The sequence below is a fragment of the Esox lucius genome, chromosome 2 (assembly GCF_011004845.1).
Source record: "Esox lucius isolate fEsoLuc1 chromosome 2, fEsoLuc1.pri, whole genome shotgun sequence".
NCBI classification, from domain to species: domain Eukaryota; kingdom Metazoa; phylum Chordata; class Actinopteri; order Esociformes; family Esocidae; genus Esox; species Esox lucius.
In genome coordinates this window covers 29,981,543-30,001,717 of record NC_047570.1, presented here as the reverse complement: position 1 = coordinate 30,001,717, position 20,175 = coordinate 29,981,543, and the positions used below count along the sequence as shown (strand labels likewise).

At 42.0% G+C, this 20,175-nt stretch overlaps 1 protein-coding gene across 1 annotated transcript; it reads left to right on the top strand.

Annotated features, from left to right (window-relative positions):
- The first annotated feature begins 147 nt into the window (after positions 1 to 147).
- Positions 148 to 19,639, top strand: fah (fumarylacetoacetate hydrolase (fumarylacetoacetase)). The gene is made up of 14 exons (XM_010876872.4): positions 148 to 337; positions 572 to 682; positions 3,044 to 3,165; positions 4,968 to 5,017; positions 5,548 to 5,638; positions 6,451 to 6,548; positions 7,467 to 7,519; positions 7,747 to 7,846; positions 13,001 to 13,131; positions 13,640 to 13,715; positions 14,509 to 14,555; positions 16,541 to 16,642; positions 17,257 to 17,374; positions 19,318 to 19,639. The coding sequence occupies exons 1-14, from the start codon at positions 173 to 175 to the stop codon at positions 19,386 to 19,388; spliced, it is 1,335 nt and encodes a 444-aa protein (XP_010875174.1). The 5' UTR covers positions 148 to 172; the 3' UTR covers positions 19,389 to 19,639.
- The last annotated feature ends 536 nt before the right edge of the window (positions 19,640 to 20,175 follow it).

Sequence of the window (20,175 nt, the reverse complement as noted above, 5' to 3'; positions counted from 1 at the left end):
ATAGTTCCATCAACCCATTCTATACTTTAATGGTTAATCGGTGCGACTGAATTATTTTTGCTGACTCATTTTCCAGCCGGTTTGGATTGTTTTAAGATCGCTTGAAAAGGGTGGATATAAGAGAGCGTTTTCCATTGGTCGATGGTTTATTTAGTGGGAGGCGGGCTGCCCCATGGCTGTGGTCAACATCTGGAAGAGGTTACTAACGCTGCTGCTTACACTGAGGAGTATATCGGAGTATAACTGCAACTTAAAAATGTCTTTTGTGAAAGTTAACGAAAAGTCCGACTTTTCCTATCACAACTTACCTTATGGCGTGTTCTCGACAGCGGGCAATGTGAGTTTGAGGAAAATACTTGTTTTTGTTATGCTACTTTATAGCTGAATGGGTGTTCCTACACTTCTCTGCCATAAAACTATGCAATGTCAAAGATTTCCTTGCAATACAATTTAAAGGACGACTGGCAACGTTTCGGTCTCTAAACATTTTAGTAGTAGGCTTGGTAAAACTAACAATTTGAATGGCGTGCATTTAATTATGTATTCACAAAATTATCGTGTCAATCCTCAGTCCAGAAAACGGATTGGGGTTGCGATTGGGGATCAGATTTTGGACCTGAGCGTTATAAAGTCACTATTCAGAGGTCCTGTGCTTTCCGATCACCAGGATGTGTTTGACCAGGTAAGTCCATTAACATATGCTTCTCCGTGGCTTATGACTGATATTTATTGTAGGGCACTAAAGGCAGTGTTATCACTATGCACTCATGATGGGCAGGGGCAAAAAATCTGATATCAACCTTTGAGGGGACAATTACATGACATTTTCTCAAGTGCCATTATTGAATGGGACACCAAAATAGTGCTGTAATACTGTTTTAGCTTGCGCCATCGGTTTGCTCATTACTGTAGCTCTACAAATTCAGCGATTGTGAGTGTGTGAGCCCTACCAACATAAAACAGACTTACTGGATTAACCTCACAATATCTACGTGTATTGAGTGCCTTTCAGACGGTAGACACGAACACTGTCACCTTGACAGCTAAGCGACACTACATACATTGCAAGCTTCTCTCATTGACTCGAATTCAAATAGCTGCAAAACAGTGGTTGATGATTATGTGGCTAGCTAGCAAACAAAGTGTGACCTGTAATTCAATGCAGCGAAAATGAAGGCTGGTTACGGTTATACATGTTTTATTGTATTGAGTGATAGAAGTAAAGGAATGGCTAACATATCTTTCATTGAACTACTTACTGAAAGTCAGCCACCAACAACCGACTGTGATTCCCACACATGCACTGTAGTAATAGTACCTGCATGTTGTGCCATCGCTGAAGGGGCAGTGGATCAAACCATTGTGAGGCAAAGTGCGGGAGGGTGGTCGCAATCTTTGAAACTTAAAACGCGCTATCAAGTGTCGATAATCAGCACAGGTGCTTTCATTGTGTCATATAAATATTATTGAAATTACATAGTTGTGCTTAGAGTGATATATTTGGGCGACAAATCAGGTTTTCCCTAGATAGGGTGTTCGTGTCCCCCCCGGTGTTTCCGCCTATATATACGAGATGGAGTCAGCGACGTACTGATACGTTTGGTAATTTTTTTCAAAGTGAGTTAAAGGTCACATGATGCTGCTTATAGCCAGGTACATTTCAATTGCATGGGGGGGGGGGGGGGGGGGGGGGTAGTAATGTGACCCCCCCCCCCCGGAAAAGAGTGAAAATCCTGGTGACCATTGACCCTGACCTCCCAAATAGACAATAAGACAAACCTAAGCCGTTGATAGTATCCTCGAACGTTTCGCTGCACATCAAGCCACGACTTGATCCACTTACCTGAATCAAATAACTGAGACGCCAGCTGAGGAAAGGACAAATGTGCACCTACACCCGTGCAGCAAGGTGCATTCATAAACACCGAATCATGTCGTCGACCACATTGACACCGCACTGCCTATTTCTCACCGTATGCTGTGGTTACAAATCACAATGCACAGATGCTTTTCCCTATTGAAAAAAACAGCACAGGTGTCAGGAACTAGTTATCACCTAGGATGTATGCTTCATTTATTATGGAATAAACGGTACACACGTGTGTAGTTTGAATTATTTTGCATGTTCTTGCTGCCTGTAAATGGAACCCTACTACGCTCTCCAGACTTGACCAATCAAGTTCACTTCATAATGCTGTGTCAGACGTGTAAAGTGTCTCAAAAGCCTTTGTCTAGAAGCTGCTGATTTTCTATGAAAGTGCAGGATTTAATGGGGTGGCAGAGTAGGGTAGAGGTCAAGAGTGTTGGGAAAGCAAAATAAAGGGTCTTTATGATGGGGACAACATTGTCAATAACAAGATCTACTTGCAAAGACATTGTCATTATTATTAAACATTGAAAATGAAAGAAATCATCAACACCAATGGAACATTTACGGTGAGATAAGCCCACTGGCTTACACCAGGCCAGTTCGTTAATATTAGTGGCATAAGGAAAGGAGTCAACATTATTCAAATGGGATTACTTGAGGAATCAACAGAGGTGGGAATTAAAAGGATGAAGAAAAAAAAAAAGATTTCTCTCCTTGAATTTGTGGTAAACTGCACAGGCTCCACCAGTGATATAACTCATGGAACCTAGTTTCCCGGGTTCCCCCTATTTTAACTGTTTGGAACTCTAGGAAGATGATGCTTGCATGAGTGAGGAACATATGTACACCAATAAACAATTTACATGCATTCTACTTATGTTACATGGCTTCCAAAAGGCATGTACAGCTACAGAAGCACCCTAGATGATTCCTGGAAGAATGATTCCAAGTGGAACCCTTTCGGATTCCATCTAGAATCCTCTATGGGAAAGGTTCTGTATGAAACCAAATAGGGTTCGTCAAAGGGTTCTCCTACATGCACAACTGAAGAACCCTTTTCGGTGCTAGACAGCTTATTTTCTTCTAAAGGTGTATATGATATATGCTGTAAAAAGAAAAGAAAATTATTCGAATTTCCTTGTGTTTCCTCCACATGTTCCAACCTCTTCCTAGCCCACCCTGAATGCATTCATGGGTCTGGGGTACGAGGCATGGAGGGAAGCCCGGAGGACTTTACAGCTGCTGCTCTCGGCTAATGAGACCACACTCAGAGACGATGTCAACCTCAGGAGCAGGTCAGCCCATAGAGCTTCTGTAGTACTCAGTGAGGGAACAATTATTTGATCCCCTGCTGATTTTGTACGTTTGCCCACTGCCAAAGAAATGAGCAGTCTATAATTTTAATGGAAGGTTTATTTGAACAGTGAGAGACAGAATAACAACAAAAAAAATCCAGAAAAACACATGTCAAAAAGGTTATAAGTATTTTACCCCTATGCAAAACATGACTTAGTACTTGGTGGCAAAACCCTTGTTGGCAATCACAGAGGTCATACGTTTCTTGTGGTTGGCCACCAGGTTTGCACACATCTCAGGTGGGATTTTGTCCCACTCCTCTTTGCAGATCTTCTCCAGGACCTTAATGTGCTTCTTCTTGAGCCACTCCATTGTTGCCTTGGCCGTGTGTTTTGGGTCATTGTCATGCTGGAATATCCATCCAATGCCCTTCAATGCCCTGGCTGAGGGAAGGTGGTTCTCACCCAAGATTTGACGGTACATGGCCCCGTCCATCGTCCCTTTGATGCGGTGAAGTTGTCCTGTCCCCTTAGCAGAAAAACACCCCCAAAGCATGTTTCCTCCTCCATGTTTGACGGTGGGGATGGTGTTCTTGGAGTCATAGGTAAGCATTCCTCTTCCTCCAAACACGGCAAATTGATGGCAAAGAGCTCGATTTTGGTCTCATCTGACCACAACACTTTCACCCAGTTCTCCTCTGAATCATTCAGATGTTCATTGGCAAACTTCAGATGGGCCTGTACATGTGCTTTCTTGACCAGGGGGAACTTGCAGGCGCTGCAGGATTTCAGTCCTTCAGGGCGTAGTGTGTTTTCTTGGTGACTATGGTCCCAGCTGCCTTGAGATCATTGACAAGATCCTCCCGTGTAGTTCTGGACTGATTCCTCACCGTTCTCATGATCATTGCGACTCCACAAGGTGAGATCTTGCATGGAGCCCCAGACCGAGGGAGATTGACAGTTCTTTTGTGTTTCTTCCATTTGCGAATAATCGCACCAACTGTTGTCACCTTCTCACCAAGCTGCTTGGCAAGGGTCTTGTAGCCCATTCCAGCCAGTGTAGGTCTACAATCTTGTCCCTGACATCCTTGGACAGCTCTTTGGTCTTTGCCATGGTGGAAAGTTTGGAATCTGATTGATTGATTGCTTCTGTGGATGGGTGTCTTTTATACAGGTAACAAACTGAGATTAGCACTCCCTTTAAGTGTTTGCTCCTAATCTCAGCTTGTTACCTGTGTAAAAGACACTTGGGAGCCAGAAATCTTTCTGATTTAGAGGGGATCAAATACTTATTTCACACAGTAATATGCAAATCAATTTATAACATGTGTTTTTCAGGATTTTGTTGTTGTTATTCTGTCTCTCACTGTTCAAATATACCTACCATAAAAAGTATAGACTGATCATTCCTTTGTCAGTGGGCAAACGTACAAAATCAGCAGGGGATCCCAAAAAAATTCCCTCACTGTATATAGTTCTTCTATGGCAATGCAGCAGTTCTATAGCACGTCCTCAGTACCTCTATGACACTATAATAGACTTCAAGAATTTAGCAAAGTGTGGTCTAGCGTGGTCCAGCAGTTTAAGATGTACTGCTCCAACACACGTTCGTACCTGGCCCACTGCTCTTTTAGCAAAAAGTTGGATCCAGCCAAATGAGATTCGTTATTTAAGACAGGATTTTGGCCATGACCAAATAGGTTTTTGTGGTATTCCCTTTTCCATCATGTTATCATACTTTTGTAGTGTGTTTACATTTCAGCATGTTTTCATTTGTGTGTGCATGTGTGTTGTCTATGCAGAGCATTTGTCCTTCAGAGTACAGCCACAATGCATCTGCCTGCTGACATAGGTGAGTTGGTTTACTGCGCCCTGTGGGAATCAAACCCACAACCTTGGTGCTGCAAACACTATGCTCATCTGATTAAGCTACACTGACAGTCTGAGAAACAATCTGTCAGAAGTATCAATCATCAATGCACCACCATTCCTCATCAGCTGTATTTGAGTGCATCAGTTCAAAACTCTCCTGATCTACAAATCACATGAATTAGTTATTTAGGATTTTAGGTGATTCGTAGACCTATCAGACAGCAGAAGTGATGCTCTTAATGAAGCAACATTCAACAGCAGATCCCAGGACACCCGGAACTATGAGACAACTCAGTGAGATGTATGAGAAAATGATGAATTAGGTGTTTGTCTGATGCTGGAACAATAGGGGGCGCTGTTAACCAATATAAAAGCGCCGTAAGATGACCCAAAGACAGATCTTAGCACGTAATTTAAATGCTGTTCTTTTAATTCTATGTCTCTCTCTCTTTCTGTTTGCTTTCTAAATGTTTTATTATTTATCTCTTTCTCAAACACACACTCACACAGGTGACTATACTGATTTCTACTCGTCCAGAGACCATGCCACCAACGTTGGCATTATGTTCCGAGGGAAGGACAATGCCCTGATGCCCAATTGGTAGGATATAATGAAGAAATGGCACACTATTCTCTTCCTAGTGCACAAATGTTATTGTGCACTAGACCGAGGATAAGGTGCCATTTGGGATGCACACATTGCCTGCTCCACAGATATGTTTGTTATTCTGTAGTACCCTTCACCGCCCAGTATCTACCCTCATGATAAGATGTCACTGGAGTAACCATTTTTGTCGGACGATCACCATCCATGCATTTCTTACTCCGTTTGAGTGGGAAAAGAACTGGACTGAGATGAGACGGACAGCGAAAGGTAGAGAGGAAAGAGAGAAAGGGGGGAGGGTGACCGGGGCACTTGGGCAGTTTCACTTGGGCAGTTTCTCCTGCCGTCTGTCAGTCCAACGTTGCACCGTTCCTCGTGTCAAATAACACAGCTGTCCTTCACATGGCCTGCTCTCCTTCCTTCGGTATCTATCTCAGTCTCTGAATTTGTAAAATGTTGTAAACTAAAAAAAAACTGAAAACCTGAATCTAAAAGGATTTTCATGACTCGTTCCTTGGCTTTGAATCAACTAGCGTAGACTCAGACTCGACCAGTTGCGACTTTGTTGCATAATTTAACATATTAGCTACAACAGTAAATATTAGAGAGCTGTGTTTTCCTTTGGCTATAGCATGGGATTCATGACTCGTTTGTTACAGGACTTTGACTAGGAGTCATTTGAATTGGTTTATGGTTTGGCAGTAAATTAACTAACTGACTGACTGCCTATCTGACCAACATATTACTAATCAATAAAACTGAGTAATGACAGACTGTTTGTTTGACACCCTCACTGGATGTGTCCCCAGGTTGAGGCTGCCTGTGGGGTATCACGGCAGGGCATCCTCCATTGTAGTGTCTGGGACACCCATACGCAGGCCCTCAGGACAGATGAGACCTGACCAATGTAAGGAAATACAATACCTAGTCTGAAAATCATAAACACGCATACACCGACTAAAAACATACAGGCACAGACAATGAATGTGAAACACACACACACAAACCTCTCCAGTTTCAACGGAGTGAGATGTGTGGATGTACATATCCAACTCCGGAGAAAATGAAGAGACCACGGCATCTTTTTCTTTCCTTTCCAAAAAAGTCGAAAAGGAAGGTTTTGAGTGAGGTAGGGAAGGGTTAAAATTAAGAGACCACTGCAAATTGAACGCTTCTGTTCCTCACTCAAAACGTATCTTTTCAACTTTTTTGGAAAGGAAAGAAAAAGGTGCAGTGGTCTCTTAATTATTTACGGAGCTGTATATACACACACACACACAAGAAGTAGCCACTAATCCCCAATAAAGACAGCTTCTTATAAGGTTTAGGAATATATACATGAATAAATGTACAAACTAATTTGATAACACACAAACGAGCCAAAATGTGCACTTCACATGTCCAACCAGGAGAGCTTAAAAAAGGAGGTGTGGACTTATATAACTTTGTTGTCATGTTGAAGGAATTTCCCAGGAATACAGTATTCTTAGTATCATGTTACTGAAGGTATCCAGATTTGTTCAGATCAAAATCAACGTATGTGGCAAAAAGTACAGTAAATATACATAAAATCATCAACGGAATGTATGTATTCAGTCTTTTGTCAGAAGCTGTTGGGTAATCACTTAAATGTAATAATGACATATTCTTTAAACAATTCTCTCTGAATTCCTACCAGGCTTAAGCATATGCTTTTATATGCTTATACTATTTTAATTTAGTACTTCAGTTATTGGCCCATACCCAGCAGTGTAAGATGGTCACCAGAGTGTCAATTCCTTTTTCTGTTCCTCACTAACACTTTTCCTTCTCCATGGTGTCTCAGCTAAGCCTCCTGTGTTTGGACCGTCTAAGCAGCTGGACATCGAACTGGAGATGGTCAGTATACAGTTAATGGAGCAACCTTATTACAAGCGTGTTTTTCGTTTGTCAACTTCATCACTCATAATAACCAATTAAAAATGTTGGGCTAATTATTGGTTTATTATTGGAAAAAAGGAAAACAGGGCGGAAAAGGAAATTCAGCTAAAAGGACAAAACAACAGATTTTTCGCCTTGTGAGTTCTGGAATGTAATACTTTTCTTTCTGACTGTCTGTTTCTCAGGCCTTTTTTGTAGGTGGAGGTAATCGTCTGGGCGAGCCCATTCCGATAGAGAGAGCCCATGAACATATCTTTGGCATGGTGCTGATGAACGACTGGAGTGGTAAGGTCTCACACACACTTATAGTCAATTTGCTAACATAATTGCAAAAGGATCACATAGCCTTTTAAAATGACCAACTTGAATTTGCAAGCACAACGTGCCACTGGAACACAGGACTGATGGTTGCTGATAATGGGCCTCTGTGCGCCTGAGTAGATATTCTATTGAAAATCAGCCGTTTCCAGCTACAGTAGTCATTTACAACATAAAAAATGTCTACACTGAATTTCTGATCATTATTTTAATGGCTCACAAATGTGAAAGTTAAAGTGGCTCCAAACCTTTGCACAGTAGTGTATCTACGGAAGCCAATACTTTAAATATTTGATCAATGGATAGGAAGGTTCTGTCAGTGAATGAGAACGTTTTTATTTAGTTCAGCACAATACATCTTGATGTAATAATTTTCAAATGTAATCACCGAGGGCACAGCCTTGAATGAAATGCCAAAGAAGCTGCTCAGAAAAACATGCCTGGTTATGGATTATTCATAAAATTGAATTACCTCGGGGGGGGTTATCTGCCCTGGCCTTGAAATGTGTAGATCTTCTTCTCAACTCTCTCCCTCTTCTGTAATTCCAGTTCTTCATCTTCATTGAAATTTGTATTATTTCTTTATTTCATCTAGGGGACATAGAAACAAGGAATATTACATGTGTGCTGTGTGAGGACACAGACACTGATACAGGCATTGGCATCACATGGACTCTCCCTCAACCCCCCCCCCCCCCCCCCCCCCCCCACCCACTTTTCCTGGTTCAATATTGACGATCTTTCATATTGCAAAAGTGCCGCTAGCCTCGTAATGTTAGGGCGGAACATTTAACCTGGACTCACAGAGTGGCTGTGATTTAGTGAGACTTTCATGGTGGAGGAGGTGGCATTGCAGCACAATGACTTGGGTTGTGCCCAGAATGGCACCTTATTCCCTGCATAGTGCTTACAGAGATATCTGGTCTAAATCAGCGCTCCACGTAGGGAATAGGGCGACTTCATTTTATTTTTCTATTGGCCTTCTGTGAAATGGTGTGAATAGTATTGTTGTTTTATGGCTGTCGCTGTTTGAAAGAGAGGAACACTCACAGACCCACTTTGACATGTCTATCAGACAGCTAGGGCAATAGACAGCCAGTTATATTTACTCATCGGGGCAATTAACTGGGTGCTCCTGCTTTTTAACGCAAATAACCAAACAGCGAATCATGTGGCTGCAACTCAATAAAAACTCAATTAAGCATGTAGACATGTTTAAGAGAAAATATTCAAATGGAGAAGATGTGAGCTAAGCGATTTTGAATGATTGGTATGACTGTTGGTGCCAGATCTCAGAAACATCACACCTCCAGGGATTGTCACACACCACATTCTCACGAGTTTACAGAGAAACAAACACACCCACTGAGCGGAGGTTCCAGAGGCAAAGACACCTGATTAATGATACTAGAATATTTAGGTGTACCTAAAGTGGATGCTGTGTTGCTAAATACTGAGAGTTTAGCTCATGTGGTTTCTGTGTGTAACTTCCGAGAGCTCCACTCTCCTCTGTAGCCCATTGCTAAGGGATTATGCGTGCTTCCGGGTTGTTCTGTTTACTTCTGATTGCTTTCAAATCCTAGAAAGATTTCTGGGGATAGGCAGATATCAGATTTGAGTGTGCTAATTGCTGAATGCTAATCAATAAAAATGTATGTTAACATCAGCAGCCTTGTGGGAATAAAGGCAATTACATTGGGGAAAACAAGTATTTGATACGCTGCCGATTTTGCAGGTTTTCCCACTTAGAAAGATCTGTAATGTTATAGGTACTCTTCAACTGTGAGTGACGGAATCAAAAAAATGTATCCAGAAAATCACATTGTATGATTTTTAAGTAATTCATTTGCATTTTATTGCATGACATAAGTATTTGATACATCAGAAAAGCAGAACTTAATATTTGGTAAAGAAACCTTGCAATTTCATAGATCATACGTTTTCTGTAGTTCTTGACCAGGTTGGCACACACTGCAGCAGGGATTTTGGCCCTCTCCTCCATACAGACCTTCTCCAGATCCTTCAGGTTTCGGGGCTGTTGCTGGGCAATACGGACTTTCAGCTCCCTCCAAAGATTTTCTATTGGGTTCAGGTCTGGAGACTGGCTAGGCCACTCCAGGACCTTGAGATGCTTCTTACGGAGCCATTCCTTAGTTGCCCTGGCTGTGTGTTTCGGGTCGTTGTCATGCTGGAAGACCCAGCCACGACCCATCTTCAATGCTCTTACTGAGGGAAGGAGGTTGTTGGCCAAGATCTCACGATACATGGCCCCATCCATCCTCACCTCTATATGGTGCAGTCGTCCTGTCCCCTTTGCTTCACGGTTGGGATGGTGTTCTTGGGGTTGTACTCATCCTTCTTCTTCCTCCAAACACGGTGAGTGGAGTTTAGACCAAAAAGCTCTATTTATGTCTCATCAGACCACATGACCTTCTCCCATTCCTCCTCTGGATCATCCAGATGGTCATTGGCAAACTTCAGACGGGCTTGGACATGCGCTGGCTTGAGCAGGGGGACCTTGCGTGCGCTGCAGGATTTTAATCCATGACGGCATAGTGTGTTACTAATGGTTTTCTTTGAGACTGGGGTCCCAGCTCTCTTCAGGTCATTGACCAGGTCCTGCCGTGTAGTTCTGGGTTGGTCCCTCACCTTCCTCATGATCATTGATGCCCCACGAGGTGAGATCTTGCATGGAGCCCCAGACCGAGGAGACTAGCCATTGTGGAGAGGTTGGAGTCTGTTTGATTGAGTGTGTGGACAGGTGTCTTTTATACAGGTAATCAGTTCAAATAGGTGCAGTTAATACAGGTAATGAGTGGAGAACAGGAGGGCTTCTCAAAGAAAAACAACAGGTCTGTGAGAGCGGGAATTCTTACTGGTTGGAAAGTGATCAAATACTTATGTCATGCAATAAAATGCAAATTAATTATTTATAAATCATACAATTAGATTACGTCTCTCACAGTTGAAGTGTACCTATGATAAAAATTACAGACCTCTACATTCTTTGTAAGTAGGTGCTTATCAAACACTTGTTCTCTCCACTGTACATGGCGTTTTTTCTAAAACCAGGCTAAAAACAAGGCCCAACAGTCTATTCACTTTTACACACACAAACACGCTTACACAGACACACAAACATGCAAACACAATCACACACACATTTAGACACATATATAGTGCACATAGGTTTGAACACAAATACAAATGCACACTCCCATATACACACACACACACACACACACCAAAGGTGGCAGGTAGTAAACCAGATGTATAGTCCTATAGTCAATTTGTTCATACACCCTTTTCAATATCAGATTCCAAACAAGATTGTCTAAATATGTTCAGAAATGCAATGTCCTGTGAATGGACTGGCATAATTGTGTGAGTGATCTTGTATACCCATTTCAGCCGCAGTCTGCTACCGTGCTTCTGTGGCTTGGTTATGGATATTTCCTCCTTTGTTAGATATGCTGAATAGGCGTCTCAGTTGAAAGGATCTCCTCCAGTGTCATTTCCTGGTTGACTACTGCTCCATTGCTGTGGTCATTCATCTGCCCTTCTCTCCATTCCAGCAATCACATTCACATTTTCTACAGATGAAAACTACTGCACTGTTGCTAATAGGAATTATTACGCACTGTAGGCTGGTGGTAAAGAAAGGCGTGGCTACATTATAAAGACACATTCATGACCAATCAAAGTTCGTCCACAGCAAACCAGAGCATTGTCCTCTCCTGTCTCAGTATGCGTAATGACCCATGAAGGAAGTGTTCAAAATGTTGAAAATATTTCACTGTGCGTGGTTGAATTATCTATGTCTCATTTCCTGCCTGTGCTCCAAATGGCAACCTATCCCCTCTGCCTACACAGTGCATGTTCCCTATGGGCCCTGGTCACAAGTAATGCAGGGATTAGGGTTCCATTTTGGATCTGCAGCTGACCAGTTGCTTCACAGCCGAGGAAACGGCGAGGCCAACACTGAAACACTGACTGATTGGTGTTATTTTGGTAATGGCAGTGGTGAGAAGTAATTTCCATGGAAGATGTATGGGAGTCGGAGCAAGCCCGGATTACCTGAGTTGAGTAGAAAAGAAATGGCAGTTGAAAGGGCTTTTTCTGTCGGCTGCAGTACAATATTATTTATCACAAAAACAACACTTTTTATCGAATGAGTCCCGGGTTGTCAGTGGTCAAGAGAGACGGGTGTAGTTCCAATTATCAACACACTCTTCCTAAAGAGAGACGGGTGTAGTTCAAATTATCAACACACTCTTCCTAAAGAGAGACAGGTGTAGTTCAAATTATCAACACACTTCCTAAAGAGAGATGGGTGTAGTTCAAATTATCAACACACTCTTCCTAAAGAGTGACGGGTGTAGTTCAAATTATCAACACACTCTTCCTAAAGAGAGACGGGTGTAGTTCAAATTATCAACACACTCTTCCTAAAGAGAGACGGGTGTAGTTCAAATTATCAACACACTCTTCCTAAAGAGAGACGGGTGTAGTTCAAATTATCAACACACTCTTCCTAAAGAGAGACAGGTGTAGTTCAAATTATCAACACACTCTTCCTAAAGAGAGACGGGTGTAGTTCAAATTATCAACACACTCTTCCTAAAGAGAGACGGGTGTAGTTCAAATTATCAACACACTCTTCCTAAAGAGAGACGGGTGTAGTTCAAATTATCAACACACTCTTCCTAAAGAGAGACAGGTGTAGTTCAAATTATCAACACACTCTTCCTAAAGAGAGACGGGTGTAGTTCAAATTATCAACACACTCTTCCTAAAGAGAGACGGGTGTAGTTCAAATTATCAACACACTCTTCCTAAAGAGAGACGGGTGTAGTTCAAATTATCAACACACCCTTCCTAACTTGACCTCCAAGGTTTGGTTGCTGGGCCTACAGGACAGCGACAGTGGGAACACTGGTACTCCAGTTATGTAGGTCAGCTGTAATGTAAACAGCGTAACACGGACTCACCGCTGCTCATTGCTTTCAACCCTGCCTGTAACCAGTGCCCACCCAGGTAAAATTCAGTAACAGAGAACAAATGTATCTCGTCGTTAAATCAATGGTAACAACTGCTCCTGTATTCCTGTGTGTGTTCCAGCCAGAGATATACAGGCATGGGAGTATGTCCCCCTGGGCCCGTTCCTGGGGAAGAACTTCGGGACCACCGTCTCACCCTGGGTGGTGCCCATGGAGGCCCTGTTGCCATTTGTTCAGCCCAACACGGTCCAGGTGCATAACACACATTATAGTACAGAACTATGTGGTATAGTACATTTAAGCAGTAGGGCTCAAGGGGGGCGTGGTACATGAACTGTATACCGTACCACTTTTAAAGGCTGTTCTGAGGTTTGATGCGGTGTTGACCACAATACCCTGGGCTTAAATGTATTATAAATCAGGTACCAACATAAAACCAACAGAACCTTTTTTGCTCTGCAAACAGGAGTGTTATAGATTGGGTTTGGGTTTGCATGGGTTGGGAGGTGTGCATTTGTTACTGTGCCGTTAAAACACATGATCCATCTGGATCTTTGCCACCCGGTACATTTGTGGGACCAGATCTCCTCAAATGGTATTTGCGTCCCACTGGTGTATATCATGTAGCATACCCTGGTCTGGGTGTACTTTTACCTTAGATCACCACTTTTTGATTCTGTCCATTCAGGTATACCCTTTAATAAAAAAATCGGTGTAAGTCCTAATCCAGCCATTGGTTCATTTCCCCTTCTTGTTTCAGGACCCAGAGCCCCTCCATTATCTACGCCATGACGATGCATACACCTTTAACATTAACCTGTTTGTGTCACTGAAAGGTTTGTTGGGTTTTACACACACACACACACACACACACACGTGTGCGTGCACAGATACACAGTTAAGGAAGTGTGGGTTTATGAGAGGCATAGCAATTAAGCACACACAAACACACACACATACTCTAACACACATACTCTAACACATACTCTCAGGGCTGTGATAGCCTGGAGGCTGTCTGGTAGGTAATGAGTTACCATTAGGAGTCTGTATTCCTAATAACCAGGGCCATTCATTCACCTTCCACAGCCTTTCCTATATATCCTCTGGGGTATTATTGACTCTGAGTACTCTGAGTGGCCAGTTTAGGTACAACCATCTAGTGACTGAATTCCTGTCGGCATGGAGTCCACAAGGTGCCAGAAACTTTTCACAGGAAAGTTAACTGATTTGGTGCAGATTGGTCGGTAGCATGTTTATGCTGTTGTCATGTACCTGGAATCAGTTCTGACACATTCACAGGTCAAAGGGTAAACTGTAGACATGCAGGGAGGCAACTGGTCAGCAACAATGTTAAAATGTTGCTCAGTTGGGATCGAGGGAGCTAACGTGTGCTAGGAAAACATTCCCCAGGCCATTACACCACCACCACCTCCTGCATGTACCATTGGAACCAGGCAGGATGAATAGCTTCATGCTCTGCAATCCAAGATGCAAGCGACTGTTGTACTGTGTGACTGTTGTTGTAGGAACAATACATTTTTCTGATTGGTACCCAAGAAACTGGTCACTGAGGATATTTCAGGGGTCACTAGATCCTGTCTCAATTATCTGTTGTGGGTGTTTTTTCAGGAGAGTCAATGAAGGAAACAGCCACTATATGCACGTCCAACTTCAAGGTAAGCAACTAGTGAAGTGGAATTATCACAGTTACAGGTACAGTAATTGTCATTATCTTCATGTTTCTTAATTATGATGCTGGAAACTAAAATGTATTTTACTTTCTGAATTTGCTGGAATTAAAATGGAATGTTCAACCAAATTTCATCCAATTTATAATTTAATGGAACCAAACGATACGTGGTTAAAAAATGAAGATTCTAACTATAGATTTAACGCACATTTTGTCAATTGTTATAATTATCATGTACTACAATTAATGGAGTAAAAGCCTGGTAACCTATGTGTCATAAAATGAGTAGCCACATAGAGGCCAATTCCAACCCCAGTTATATCACTTAAATACAACTTTATTCCAATTGTATGGATAGTTCGTTTTGCTCATATTCTGACCTTAACTTAAGGATGATTTAAAGCAATAATTAATAGCCAACTATTAATTTGGAGTGAATATCTTTGGAGGTAAGTCTGGGGTATATCTACACATAATTGTTTTCAACCTTGACTAAATTCCCTCAGAGATCCTTAGTAGCTTATCTTTTGAACACTATCTCTCCATTTATTCTAGTAAGTCTGTTATAAACATACACACAATTTAAAGGGATTGGTTTAAGATTAATATACTAAAAACCCAATTGAATGGAGACTGGAATAGTAAGTGGGGTTTGAGGGGGGGGGTTCAGCAGTTGAATTAAATTTATTAGGTGCTTGCAATTTAGTGCACCTGTAGAGCATGTTATGCTACTGCAAGTCTGAATACCAATGTCTGTGGAGTGAATAGAAAGGGGCTGTGTCTGAAAGCTGTACATTCCTTAGTCCACAACTCAATTTCGTATGCCTATCTCCCATTGTCCCCCAACACATAATCAATTGGAAAGTTCAGTGAGAACTGTGCTGTTATGGAATTTTGGACTGCAATTATCAGAGAATTTCACTCATAGTCTTTCTAGACATTCAGTATGGCATGTTGATCGGTCTGAAAGGGTGTATGACAGCTTTTTAATGCCGGCACAAAACAATCTCTGGAGATAGTTTTTGGAGTTTTGAAGCGCCACTGAATCAGCATTTTCCTGATTCAGAAATGACACTTGCACAGACACAGTGCCAGTTATCTGGGCCCTGGAAGGCACAAAAAGTGGAAGAAAAAAGTTAACTGATAAATAAAACAATACCAGGGGCAGGGAACAGCATCCCACTCATCAGTTTTCTTCCCCTTTCTGCTGCCTGGTGTCGTTTTTCCTCTGGGCCCTTTTAGCCTTCCCTGACGAGGCCTCGTTTGAGGGGTGGCAGCCGAGCTGCATTCAAAGACAGCCACGGGGCTGCATTCAAGGGCCACTTTTGGCAGCCTCGGGCAACGTGGTTCTCCCTGGGGCGTTGGCCCGATGCTGATACAGGAGAGGGTGCATTCACACCACACCTACCATAAACAACTGAATGAAACCAACCCGGTAGCACATCAAACCATGTAATGTTAGGGAAAAATGTCTAAAAATAGTATATTACAAAATGTAACATGATTTGCAAATTGGGTGAGACTTTGATAATGCGTTGTGATTTAAAAGTCTGATTAGCGCTCTCTCCTTGGTCCATTAATGGCGGTTGTCTTGTCACCAAGGTGATTAAGTACTTAAGTACTCACGCACTCACATACAGACTTCATGGCTCTATCACAAATGGAGTGATAGAGCCTAATCCCTTTATAGTCAGGGGAGCCTTCCGAGGGCTGCTCGAAAGTGGTGTACTATTTAAAGGGTATTGTGATACTTGGGATGCAACCAACACGTCTGTGTGATGCATGACTTGGACGGCTCAACGTCTCCTGTCAGCGTCCCTGGTGAGGACGGTTAGGCTCTCTCAGTTGAATGGCTTTCACTGATGAGGTACCGAATGTCTATGTTACCGACTCGCTTCCATTGTTCCCTGTCTGTGTGTGTGTGTCTCTGCGCGTGTGTGTGTCTCTGCGCGCGTGTGTGTGTGTCTCTAGTATATGTATTGGACTATGAAGCAGCAGCTGGCTCATCACACAGTCAACGGCTGTAATGTCAGACCTGGAGACCTGCTGGCCTCAGGAACTATTAGTGGACCGGTGAGTTAGCGTGTGTGCGTGTGTGCGTGTGTGCATATGTGCGCACGCATGTGTCCTTGTTTCACCAAAAATATTGTCGAGAACATTACTACAAATGTTACCTTACAGTTTGGGTTGCAGAGGGAATTAGAGTTAGGTTTAGGGTAAGAGTTAGGTTTAGGGTTAGAGTTAGGTTTAGGGTTAAAGTTAGGAGATTGAAGGGATAGTTCACCCAAAATTACTGAAGGGCACATTGGTGTCCGAAAGCAATCTATGGACAAACTATGATAGGAATACATGCTTTGGTTCAGTTTCCCTGGCACTGTCTCCAGTGGCACAAATCCTAGTGTGTCCAGAGACCTAGTTGAAAGACATATATTATCATTTTTCACGCATATTACCCAAATCATCCAAAAGTGTCTAAACTGTATTGTGACGCTTAACTCAGGGTCAGATCACTGTTAGGTATGGGGTTATGTTATGCTTGTCCCCACAAGGATAGTAAGACAAAAGTATGTGTGTGTTTGATTGTGCATGTACTGTGTGTGTGTATCTGTGAGAATTGCGCATTCAAACTATTGTTCAGATTTGTTGTTTTTAATTCAGTATATCATGCTGTCAATCTCTCTGTATAGGAGCCGGAAAGTTTTGGTTCACTGTTGGAATTGTCATGGAGGGGTACTAAGACCGTGGACCTGGGAGAGGGAGAGACAAGAACCTTCCTGAAGGATGGAGACGAGGTCACTCTTACAGGTCGGGACCATGATATGATTATATCACACTTACTGGAACAACTCAGCAATGTGTGTTTGACCAGTCACACATACACAGGCGTGCACCCAGAATCATTTAATCACACACACCTTGAATCTTTTAACAGAGGAATTGCTTTGTAGTAGCATTGACAGTCGGGGCCTTGTAAATCTGGATTCATTACCCCCCTAGTGTTTTCAGTGCTCTCACAAACATTCACACTTCAACCAATTTCTCCCTATCGCACACACACGCACACACACACACACGCAAGACTGAAAGAGCGAAGACACTGAAAAAGCGAAGCTGCTGACACATTTTGGGATTCCATGTTATGCCTATTGTAATTTTACCACATTGATGTCAATCAAGCAAGTCAAGCACCCAAGAATAAAATGGATTTCAACTTCAGAATCCATAGAGGAAGGTGTTAAATTGGGCTGTAGCGTCTGGCTCATGTGGTCAGAATCTTACAAATCCCCAGGCAAAAAGTTACGTAAAATTGTCATGATAGGGTGCAGTCGCACCCTATCATGGTGGTCAAATCAGTATCCAGAGTGGAAATATCAGTAAGCACCCAGTTAGCTAACTAAGAAAGCAAATAATACTCTCTTCTAGGTAGCTGTGCTAACGATAGCTAACGTTCTGTGAAATGGGGGTGGTTTGATGAGGGTGGATGTTTGAACTCCACTGTCAAAATGGAAAAAGAAGCTGGAAACAGTAAGACAAGGAAGTTGACCGACTATTTCCAAAGGTAAAATGGAGTAGCTAAGTAGCTAAATTAACTCCAACAATATTTGGCTTTTTATTATTATCTAGCTGTAACGATAGCCACAAAAACAACTTACAGTATATTTGGGTGGATTACTGTATTTAATATTACATAGTAAACACTGACTCACTGACTATCTGGTTAATATAAATGTTATTTATAATCGCATAGTTACCCTATTATTTTGCTCATGACAAATGTGGGGTGTTTTTTATCCTGTCTCCCCCTGCACATTTGAGGTCCCTCAACTCCCCCCACCAACATCCCAATTTAACCACTGCTAATAGGGCTTTATGCTAACCTGTTTTTACAGGTTAGCATACAGGTTAACATTTGTGAGAGAAGACACTAAGAGGCTAACAATCACTTTGAGCCCTAAAATGGTTGTGTCGTCAGCAAATTTTCTCATAGCATTGGAGTTGTGAATGGTGACACAATCATGATTGACCTGGGAGTAGAGGAAGTGGCTAAGCACACACCCTGGGAAGCACATGTGAAAGAGGTTGTGTGATTTAATTTTACATATCAGGGTCTAGCTGTCGGAAAGTCCAATACCCAGTTACACAGAAAAATTTTAACCCATACTCTGGGTTGATCTAAACAGAATAAGACTGACTATTTGTGAGATGAAACACACTTGAATGAACTCAAATAGACACATGCACACTAAAATGTATGTTTCTCTTAATTGCTTTGGAGCCTAACAATGTAAGATAACCTTTATAGCTTAGCTATAATAGCCTACCTGATCCAGATGGGTATTTATAGTATGCTCTTTTGCAAGCTGGTGTGCATGCTGTATTTCCTCAATGGAAAAGCTATGAAATAAAATACACTCTTTGAGTCATAACAGTGATTTGGTAGTATTACTAGACCGATTTGGAAAGGTCACTGGGAAACCCCAGTTAGACCTCTCACTCAAACCCTGGTCATTTTGTTGCTTTATGTTCCACCTATCACACATTTTCTCATTTGATCTTTTTCAGAATAGATCTTCTCTCAGTCCCAGTGTATTACGTACAAATTAAACAATGCCGACCAACATATTACAGTCGGTTGCCTGTGATCACAATACATCTGCACACTTTGGCGAGCCATCTGGTTGTTTCATCCCCTGCAGAGGATCTACTGCTCATTGACAACTTTTGTTCCTTTCTTCCTCTCTCTCTAGGTTATTGTGAGGGGAGTGGGTATAGGGTGGGTTTCGGACCGTGTACTGGGACCGTTCTGCCAGCCCTGTAATCCTGAACATCGTCTACCCTTTCCCAACAAGGTGTTACTGAAGTCCTGCACCAGGACAGAGTGGGATTTGGAAAAGCATGACTGGATGGATTTCATGTTGATTATCACAATGAAGAATTCTTGTTTCTTATTCTAAAGTATTGTTGCCAGAAGCAGTATTATATTATATTCCATAATGTTGTAACATTGTTTTCAGACCTGAGACACGTGAAAAGAACTGATTCATTATTAAATCCTCCTGATTTTCTATCTGTGTCTTGTGCTGTCACCTTATTCTGACATTTTCATTGTTCTAAGTATTTTCGAACTGTGCACAAAAATCCAAAATATTAAACACTATATATTATTCCAGTATTATTAATTTAGACTTCGATTAGATTCAACTTAATTTTCATTGAACTGTACGAGTACTGTATAGCGAAATGCAGTTAGCATCTAACCAGAAGTACAAATAGAAGAGGGCAGGAAATGTACAAGTATTAAGTAAAGTGTATTTTACAAGTGGAATGTAAAGTTGTGCAATGAAGGCAAATACAATGCAAATGGCAATTCTAAATGCAAAGGCAAATAGGGGAGGGCAGAAAATTTATATGTATTAAGTATAATGTATGTACAAATGGGAATGAATAGTTGTACGATGGGGCAAATGCAAGTACAAATGACAATTCTGACTGCAATCGAGCAAGTTGGAGTTGTAAGGTAGTCTGTGCAACTGAAATGCAGGGATAGCAGCAATGAGGTTCCCAAGGTAGACAAGCAGTACAAGGGAGTAGTGCAACAAAGTCCC